This window comes from Henckelia pumila, chromosome 4 (assembly GCF_033568475.1).
Source record: "Henckelia pumila isolate YLH828 chromosome 4, ASM3356847v2, whole genome shotgun sequence".
Classification (NCBI taxonomy): domain Eukaryota; kingdom Viridiplantae; phylum Streptophyta; class Magnoliopsida; order Lamiales; family Gesneriaceae; genus Henckelia; species Henckelia pumila.
The window spans coordinates 6,553,090-6,564,151 of NC_133123.1; the positions used below are offsets into that span (position 1 = coordinate 6,553,090).

The window sequence follows — 11,062 nt, forward strand, 5'->3', positions numbered from 1 at the left end:
TAATTAATCCGATAAACGGGATATATAAGCGTGGTATTAAACAGTGTATTTTTTAACGTTATTTATGTTCTTTATGATTTATTTGATATACACAATAATGATTGAAGGCAAAGCGATCACTATGTTTAACTTTTCATTCATAATTTTAGTTGTGAATCTCAGTGATCTGGTTGTAGGTTGATATAGCATGGTATGAAAACTAGAGACCAAAATTACTTTTCTAGGATGCTTTTCTCATAATCTAACGACGGAAAAAGTTCAGTTTTAATGTGTTATTTTTGTTTTTGTTTTTTGTTTTTTTGTTTTTTGTTTTTCCTGTAATTTTAGCATGGTGTTTATGTGATACGTTACAACACCGACGAATTTGATGTCATGTAAACACTTTCATGGAAAAAATAACTAAGTTTTTAAAACATATTAATGGTATTACAAAAAAAATTGAAAAATAAATAACTAAAACTCAATTCTGATAACGTAACATATCAAAATAACAAAGTGTCAAAAGATAACTGAACCAAAAAAAAAAAAACAAAATTTGCAAAAAAGGTCATGTGACTCATGTCTAAATGTGTCTTTCCTAAATTCTCAATGTTGACAAGCTTTTCATTTACCAACATTCTCTATTTATTTTTTTTGGGATTGATTCAAAGTTTGGTTTTAGTGCAATAATTTTAAATTTTCTACTATTTTGGTTCAATTGTCGACGTGACATCGAAAAAATGCTGACTCGACACCTAAAACTGATGGCATGACTTTGAAAAATGCCGACTTATCAAACTGTCACGTCAACAATTAGACCAAAATAACCGTAAATTAATTGGTAATATACAAAAACCAAAATTTAAAATTTAATAGACCAAATTTTTTTTTTTTAAAAAAAAAGAGTTCACGGAAAAAAAAATTCCTTTTTTTGGTAAAGATTTAAGATACACGAGTCAAGTATTGCGAAATTGGCAATAAAATCACAAGGTAAGCGGTGAGAACCAAAAAAATGAGCATTAAAGAGTACGTTGGACTAGCTAGTACATGATCACAAATTTTCTACAACAATATTAGAAATTTATTGCTGCCATTAAACGTATTTCCTGCACACAATTTAATGTGACAATTAAGGTGGTAGCTAGCTAGTTTAGTTGGAAAATAGAAAGTACACTTGTTTACAAAGAAACTGTTATTATTAGTGAAAATGGCCGTGCACCATATACAATAGTAGCTTTTGAAAAAGATACCGTAGAATAGATTTGGTCCAGCAAGCAAGTATTCACATTATAGCTTTCAACGACGAACTTATCCATTATCATCTAGCAAATCGCCATAAAATCACGTGGTACTTATCTTTAAACCATGCTCTAATTTTGTTATATGATGTATTCGATACAATAGTGATGATCAATTAATTGTAAAATCCGATGTAATCTCACCAAGAACGAGACAACATGTAATGATCATGCAATGAACGAAAAAACAAAGAATGAAATTAAAAAAAAAAACACACAAAATGATATATATGGTGGTTCGGATCAATGATCCTGGCTACATGACTACATCCACTTTGCCCAAGACTCAAATGCTTACTCCAAGTTATCGAAATCAGTGTCTTGTTTACGATCAATCTCTATGAAATTAAACATCTTGTTGAGACACACATTTTAAGTATTTGACAAGACAGATGAGTTAAATATATAAGGGGTTAAACACAAAAATCCCAAGTTTAAATTTTATAGTATATGTTCGTGTGACCAAATGTTAGTACGTGTTATGTTAAAATAATTAAATAATCATATTCTTTTTTTTTTTTTTTTTACGTGAGAACCCGCGACCGCTATCTTTTGGTGCGCTCTGAGTAAACCTCTGTACTAACGCAATAGCCTGCAAACTACGTCAGTCAGGTAAACCACATTAAGCAAGCCCTGTGTGACAGACTAATCCAAATAAGTATTGGCAGGAGGAATCGAACTTCTGACCAATAGTCAAAAGCTCACCTACTGCACCATATTCTTATGAAACGTATAGTCGTTTTTCCTATGTGCATGTTATAAGTGTATACTTAATTTTTTTGCACCACAAAAATGATGCAACATATAATTATTTTAGAAATTAATGTTTATGTACCTGAAGAAACACACAAAAATACTAATTTAGAATCTTCAAAATTGTAATAAAAAAACGATGTTGGTAATTTGTACTAAAACTCAAGAGCGACTCATGCTCACGGTTGTTGGTGTAGATAAGAAAGCACCATCTCCTTTTGTGCTGGACACTAGCTAGCTTTTCTCAATAGTCCATTTCAACGTACTCATAATTTCAAATTTGACTATAAATTTTTATCCCAAAATAAAAAGACTGTAAAATAATTAATAATAAAAATAATGGCATTGATGTGGCCATACGGAAACCACAAATAAAATGTGGCTCTTCTTTGTCTTGCCATTTTCATCTTGTCGAAACTGTCCCAGTCCCATGTTTCCCCAATTATAATAAACAGAATTTTCACAATCACCGTGATACGTCATTGTATAGTACTGTAGGTAGATTTTGGCGCACTGTCTTTTTTTAATTATTATATTTCTTTTCCTATCGACTCGACCGTAAAATTCCAACCACTTGACTAAGAAAAAGAGCCTGAAGTCCAATTCAATGTATATTTTGTTGTTTATTGATCATTTAAGTATCATATTATTTATAGTAGATGTTTTCTGAGATAATTTCACGTAATATTATATCCGTGAAATGGGTGATCAAGAAAATTGTTCATATCAAAGATCCGTCACACAATTGACTCGTCTAATATGAGTTTTTATTGATTATTCATCACGAATTTTATTGAGTTTTTCGACGTTATGTTGTTTTCATCCATATCTTTTTTAGTTACTTTTTAATGACCCAAACCATTAATTCAATAAGAAATTCAGCTAATTAAAAACCAATCAATATTGAAACGAGAATGATTCTGCCGTTAAAAGAGACTCTATTTATTTTATTTTTTAAAACTAAATATTTAACATACAAAAAAAAGTAGCGTACGTCGTCCAAAGTCCATGATGATGATACACAGTATGTTCTTGCACCCATGGGAACAAGAACAACACACACACAAAATTATAAAAAGGTAAAAAAAAACATGAAGATTAGAGCTGCATGATCTTTGATGCATCGATCTGTGTGCCGGACATGTCGTCGAATTTTAGGGTTTTTTTTCCTTTTCTTTGATCTGGAAAACTCCATGAAAAAAAAAAGAAAAAGAAAAGGGTGCTTGGTGCTTAGTTTGGTTAAGCTTCTTATTAGTTGGAACATGTTGGTGGTATTTTGGATATTCCTTGAAGTTGTAGCTCCGACATTACACTGTCAGTAGATGGAGGCTTTAGTCCAAGCGGCAGCGGTAGCCATGGTTTCGATAATACATCTCCAATGGCTGCATCTATACTCTCCTTTGACTGGTTTTTTTTAAGACAACAAAACAAAAAGAGTGATGTTAGAAGATTAAAGATATATTTCCTAGCTCATCTTGTCCTTAGCTAATCATACGAAGCTTACCGGATGGACGTCGGAAGGCGGTTGGGGCAGTGTTTGTCCGGAGGGTACGGTCGGGTACATTGCGGGAGGTGGCGGTATACCTTGAACTCTAGCTGTGGGAGGAAATCTCTGCAACATTGATGAATTGGTATAAGTAAATCGTATCCGAATATTTGATTTATACGTATGCATGAAAACTTGAATTTAACATGAACAAGAGATAAAGTTATATGTAGAGAGATGCTGCTGATTAAATTAAATTTGAAGCCATTGTATGTAGTAGGGTTTTGTGTTGTTACCGTGGGTGGCAAATGTGGTGGAAAGCAAGGTGTTCCTGGAGTTGGCACCTATATGGACACACAAAATATGTATATAGTTATTATGCATTATATAGACAAATTCAAGAACGTGGTTCGTGTAAACATGTATGCATGCAGCACGGTTCACTTTTGTGATCAAAATATTTATTTTTCTGGAGACCTATATATATGCACTTGGGACTTACATGTTGGTGGTGGGAATGCCAGAAAGAAGGGTCGGCGGATGGGGGCGGCAGCAAGGGGTGAGGCGGCGGAGGCCAAGCATGTGGCGGTGGGGGTGGCGACGGGGCTAGATGTTTAGGCCAAGTGTGCATAAATGATTGGTCGACGGATGGATGACCCCAAACATGTAAGGGTCTAAAGTGATGAGGCATTGGTGACACAGGAGGAGGGAAGCCCATGGTGGGTGCAATCCAAGGGGTTATGTCTCTCTTCCCCGTGCCGCTTCCGGAACCGTACATCTGCCGCCTCTGGCTCCAGTTCGCTGCCTCAGCTTCTCGGGCTAGCAAATGTTTCCGATGGGACCGGTATTTCTGTAAATGAATAATAAAAAAAAAAAATCAAGTTTTTTACTCAAAACGTACATCACATATGTATATTCTGTTTAATAATACAATGTTGTAATACCAGTATTATGAACCTAATTGTTTTCACATGAAATGTACGAAATTTACATAAAAATTGTACCATGAATCCAAAATCCTCGAAGCATAAAAGCAACACAGTATTCGAAATTATTACTCGAAACGGGACAGCATATTTACCTACTGTGGGAAGACAAAATTATTGGGATATAATATATATAGTTTGGGTATGGAGTGAAGATTTCATCAATCATGAAACGTAAATTAATAATTGATTGTTTGTATTCAATTGACGTCAACTTTATTGGAATTATTAAAATGAAGTTTCTTTTCTTTTTAAATTTCCCATCCGAAGAAAGTAAAATCTCGACAATTTCGAGTTCATTTGAAAAGTATTCTGCATATATAAAAAAAGAAGGCTTTAATGGTAAGAGACAAAAGACACGGGACAAAGAAGATAGACTAATCAGGGAATGCCAAAAACTTTCATTGTTCTTTCAACATCTCCAATAATTTGCACATATAGAGCTAGATTATGAATTTGTTAGTATATTTACATAAATTTCCATGCCCCGAAACAAGAAATCATACAAATAACGTCTGGAATATTAATTCATTTCATTTACACCCCCTTGCACAATCCTCTCAAACCAAAATAAAAATTTTTACTTCAAATTAATTCAACATATAATCCAACACAATGCAATATTGTTTTGTAAGATTATTTCGAAATAAAAAAAGTTTTTATAATCACGAGATTAAGGTAGTATTTGGGAAAGCTTGTATGAAGTATTTCTCGGTTTTTCTTTAAAAAAAAATTATGGAAAATGTTTCTTACAAGCTCTAACGAACGATACTTAAATTCTCTTCTTGTTCGAACCTAGCTGGGATCGAAATTTGGCAGAGAAAAAACATAAAATGAGAAGGAATATATATATCAAGAATATGCATACTTGAAGATGGCTGGCAATGTTGTGGCGAGTGAGACAATCGATTCCCATAAGCTCCAAAATCCTGGAAGGAACAGCCTTATCCACGCCAAGCTGCTCCACTGCTTGAACAAATCTTCTGTGAAGCTCTGGTGTCCAATCCACCTAAACACACATTTCAAGAAAACTCTTCATATATAATTAATTATATATGTAATCATTTCAGATTCTTTACCAAATCAAATCCACACCACTGTGTGTAAGTAAGCTTTTAATTAATAAGTTGAAAAGTAGGTACATTTTTTTTTTACATAGGATCGGTTTTAATAGAAAGCACCCCAGATTCACGTGACTTTTGGCTCCCCATGATTTGTGTGACAAATCCATGAATAACAAAGAGAAAAAAAAAGACCCGAAACTGTTCCTTAATGGATAAAGGCTTATTTCACAGTAAATTGAGCTAGCTAGTTAACAGTACACTGCAAACCTAGTTTTTACAGCACATGATGTAATATAAAGATCTGAATCTGGTAATTAATTAATTAATATAGATACCTTAACTTTCCTCTTGCCCAGAGGATTTTTGGAATGAGCGGATGATTTTCTTCCCTTATTAATATCATGGGTTTCCTCTGGGGATGGATTCAGTAGTACTGCAGCATCATGTCCATCTCTTTTACTGATGATTTCTTCTCCTTGATTTATCAAGCTGGAGGATCTTGAGCCGGGGTCCGAAACCGAAACCGAAACCGATACTTTGTCATATTCTTTTCCCGAATCATCATCAATGGAGACGAGTGATAAAGAACTAGTGCAGTACTTCCTTTCTGATTCATCGCCTCCTCTGACGGAGAACTCGGCGAGAATCTCCGTGTCCATTTCCAAATCCGGCAACAAATCTCCGTCGTTGATTCCCATGAAAAGGTCATCAAAATCAATGCTGTCCAGCAAATTCCCGCCGGAGAAATCAAGAAACCCGTTCTCTTCCACTGAAAACCCAGCTTCCATTTCACTTTCCCTATCATTCTTCGCGCTCCTTAACGGCGAAACAGCGAGCATTAATAATCCAGAGGTAAATTTCAACTGACTGGAATACAGTTATATGTGTGTGTGTGTTTGTTATATAATTTGATGAAATACAGCTCATATAATGAACAACATGTGTGTGCCTTTGTACGACAACCAAAAAAATAAATAAAACTAGAATTTATATAAGGCGGTCTGGATTTAATTCCGATACTGTAAAAAAAAAAAAAATGTTTCTTTAATTATTTTTGGGATTGTACAGGTGTGACAAAGTTGAGAATGGAAGAATTGGATATGCACCACAATTTGACTCAAGGGGGCTACGCAGATTTGTTCTTTTGCTTCTGTTTTGGCTTGTCCTACATATATAATCATTAATAATTCAACATGGAGTTTATGATTTGTGGATGCCCTTTTTTCCAAGTTTGAAAAAAATCTGTGTAAAAAGTGTTTGCTCGTGAATATATATTTATATATTTATATTTATATGTATAAATATAATTTGCTTCTCTCATCTCATGGAGGAGAAATAGAGAGAGAGACAGAGGGGGTTGGATTCAATGCAAACGGCTTTATCAGACACAGAATTTGGTTCGAAAAGTACGTAGGCAAATAGGTATAAGCGTGGTGTGTTTATCTGTTGTACAGTAAAAAAAATATGGATATGGTATGGACTTTGACCACTTCAATGGTGAGAATACATTAAATATATATTGAATTTCTTGTATGTTGACACACAAGATTAAATCGTGGACTCGGTATCATATAATCAAGCACCACAGATTTTTTATTTTTTTTTGGAAAATTGCAAATTTAGTCCAATATGTTTGTCACTTTGCGATTTTGGTCCTCTATGTTTTCACATTTTAGTTTTAATCCTGTATGTTCTGATTTTTGGCAATTTTGGTCTTTTTTATTCGAAAATGTTTACGTGTCACTGTGCACGTCAGCTCCACCTCAGCACTGAATTGGTGTCACATCAGCGCCACGTCGAAAAAAGGACTGAAATTGCCAAAAAATTAAAGATAGCGGACTAAAACTGAAATATGAAAATATAAAAGATTGAAATCACAAAGTGACAAACATACAAGAACAAAAAAGCAATATTCCCTATTTTTTATTCACTCTAGATACTTTGATTTCTACGTAGTAGTAACATGACATCGAACATTTCGAAAATTAGGGTATTATGTCAGAATAAAAATGCAAAACATATCATATTATTGTGCTAAGACTAAGGCTACGTTTACTTTGAATGATGGGATTGAGCAAATATAAATTAAAATATGATTATTAATATAATTTGATAGGATAGAGAGTTATTATGGATAAATAATAATATGTTTAGTTGGATGAATTAATTTTGGGATTGAATTATACTTAAAAACAAATTACGATTTCACCCTTTAGCTATCATAATAATCATATGTTCGGCAAAGAAGGGAAGAATGTAGAAGATAAAAAGGAAGGGCATAATTGATTTTTTTTCATTCTCTCACTCCATAATATTTATAATCCCATTAAAAATTTAGGACTAAAAATCATCTCACAATCCTATCACTAACAGGCCTAAAGATTTATACAATTTCTCAATTTTGCAAGTAAACATAGGATTGGTTGGTATTATCTATGTTATCCTTCATTTATCAAGGCAAGTAAACGCAACCCAAATATTGACCAATTAGAGTGCCATACATCAGTATATATAGGCCAATTTACATTATGGTCAATTTTGCCTCTCTCACTATTACCAAAGTGTTATATGATATTGCATGATTATATAAACTAGCATTCAAGCACACGTTTTGCGTGTGTGATATAATATAAAAATATTATATATTTGTTTTATTTTAAATATTTGATTTGAAAAAAACAAAGATAGTGGAAAAAGATGATGTGAGATGAAGAAAGTGGGTAAAATCGTTTGATTTGAAAAAACAAAGATAGTGGGAGAAGATGGTGAGAGATGAAGATCGTGGGGTTAAACAGTTTTTAAAAGTTAGAAAATTATTATAATATAGTAAAGATATATATAGAGAGATAAATTAATTTGTGAAAACAATGTTTTTTTTGATAAATTTTACATCAAACTATAATTAAAGAGATTGTTATTTACTTTATACTGGATCATTTATGTTTTAGTTACTACAAAGGCAATTCTACACGCGTAAATAAAACATATATGCTGATGACTTTTTTACATGAGAAAAAAAAACGTTAAAATGTCACCATTAGGGATTAGGCCCACCTCTTAATTAGGCATGTATCCCAAGCATGCATGGATGAACATGAACAACTTAAATATGTATATACTGGGGAGCCCTGTAAATGATTTTGCGTTTTCTCATCTGTGTGTGTATGTGTGTGTTTTGGTGCACGCGATACGTTCTTTTACAGTCTTTTTTTAAAAATAAAAAATAATGGTTAACTTAAAAAATGGAAAATAAATATAACATTTTCGTAAATAAATAAACACAAAAACACAATACATGATATCAAGTTTTGAAAAGTATATAGCATTTTCGTAAATAAAAGTACAAAAGTGCACAAAGTGAGTGTCATTTTGATAAATAAGAAAATATTTAAGGACTCAAAAAATAGAAAGTCGTATAAAATGACAAATTTATTTAATAATTTTGATTTTATTGGAAATTTATTTAGGATATAATCTCAATGAATTGGAAAATAGTTGATTAAAATGTCTCTAGTATAATAAGATAGTAACATATAATAAACGATTATAACTTTCAAAAATGAAAATTGTCACCTATGTGTCTAAAATAAAAAATTCAAAAATGAATTTTAGATGGAGTGACGTTCAAATAATTGAAGCATCAGGTTGATGAAAACTTAACATCTCCGGACAAGTAAATTAATATCGTTTGGTATCATGGATGTCGTGTACGATAGATGAGTAAAAACATGATGAGATGTGGATAAACAAGACATAATTATGAATAATATGTTGTTTTGTATGTTTTTAATTTTGTAGGATTATTTTGTTTATTCTCTTGATTACCATTGTCAATTTCACATAATTTCACTTATATGACACTCATCCTCCACTAATACCATGAGTTGAGAGGTATTTGTCATCAAGCCTACATCTAATCTCATGTCGGACCATGAGATATCATTGGATTAACAAAAAAATGAGAGAAACATGAGATGAGTATTGTGTCTTATCCCACTTTCATCTCATATACCAAACGATAACAGTATAATAATTCAAGAAATTGGGGGAAAAATTTTAATAAATGAGCTTTATATAAGTTGGCATAGTTGTTATTTTTTGTCTTACAAAGTTAGATTTCGAGAACTTTGTTTCGCTTGTAATTTTAGTTCTTTATACTATGAAGCGTGGACATGGTCGATATCTCGATTCTCGACCCCACATCACCAATAATAGTCTTGAAATTAGCAAAATATGGTGTAATGGTGAAAAATTATAATTATAAAAAGCAAAATTATCTTACTAAAAGTGATATTTGATTAGTCAAATTAAATAACCAAAATCACAACTAGATTCAAGTTTTAGGACCTATTTTGTTATCGTCCCTTAAAAATGCAATAACTTGTGACTATATATCAATGTTTTAAAAAATTCGCTTAAGTTTTAATACATTAAAACTCGATTAACGATCGCTTTTTAGAAAGTAAGATTTCATTGGTTTTTTAAAATGAAAACAGTTTCACAAATATAAATATTTATATTTTAGAACTTGAAATATATATTACATCTTATATTTATTGTTAATATGTCATTTTATTTAATGTTTGCTTCAAAATAATTAAAATTATAGTAAAAATTGAAAACATTTTTTCACGCTTAAGATCATTCTAAGCTCTCTTAATCTTGAAAAGCTTAAAACTTGACTTTCACGCTTCGGCGTGCTGTAAAAACTAATGAGAGAATAATATTTTCATATATCTCAAAGATGATTACATATGATGTTCTTATATACAACAATAAAGACTAAAGAAAGATAAAGATTACAAAAAATAAAAGATTACAAGATAAGAGGAAACAAAATATACAATATATTCCAATAGGGCCCCCTCAAGATGGTGGACTCATAGAGACACCAATTTTGGAACATAGTAGACGAAGACGAGAACCAGAGAGCGGCTTTGTTAAGGCATCAGCCAGCTGGTTAGAGGACGAGACATGAGAAACACGAACTTTGTGGCTCTGAACCAGCTCACGTACAAAATGATAATCCAAAGCAATGTGTTTCATGCGAGAATGAAACACAGATTTGCACATAAATAGGTGGCACCGATGTTGTCACAATAGATAGAAACCTGAGAGGACGCACGAACAACACCAAGTTCAGCAAGAAGAGAGCCAACCCATTGCACCTCCGCAGCAGCAGAGGCGACGACACGATACTCAGCTTCCGTAGAGGATCGAGCAACAGAGCCCTGCTTTTTAGAACTCCATGAAATAGGATTGGGACCGAGAAACACAATATAAGCTCCAGTGGACGTGCGATCATCCACATCACAAGCCCAGTCTGCATCACAATAAGCATGAAGTGATAGAGAATTGTGACGCTGGAGAAGAAGACCATAGGAACGTGTACCATTGAGGTAGTGCAGGAGCCGCTTGACCGCCCCCCAATGCACAGAGGATGGAGAGTGCATAAATTGAGACAGCTTGTTCACAGCAAAAGCAATATCCGAGCGA

General features: G+C 32.9%; 1 protein-coding gene across 1 annotated transcript; it reads right to left on the reverse strand.

The window, feature by feature from the left end:
• Positions 1-2,957: 2,957 nt before the first annotated feature.
• LOC140894688 (probable transcription factor GLK1) lies at positions 2,958-6,836 on the reverse strand. The gene is made up of 6 exons (XM_073303261.1): positions 5,902-6,836; positions 5,371-5,511; positions 4,019-4,366; positions 3,813-3,860; positions 3,535-3,642; positions 2,958-3,434 (listed from the first exon to the last, which is right to left on the reverse strand). Exons 1-6 carry the CDS (start codon positions 6,403-6,405, stop codon positions 3,282-3,284), a joined length of 1,302 nt encoding a protein of 433 aa, XP_073159362.1. The 5' UTR covers positions 6,406-6,836; the 3' UTR covers positions 2,958-3,281.
• Between the last annotated feature and the right edge of the window lie 4,226 nt (positions 6,837-11,062).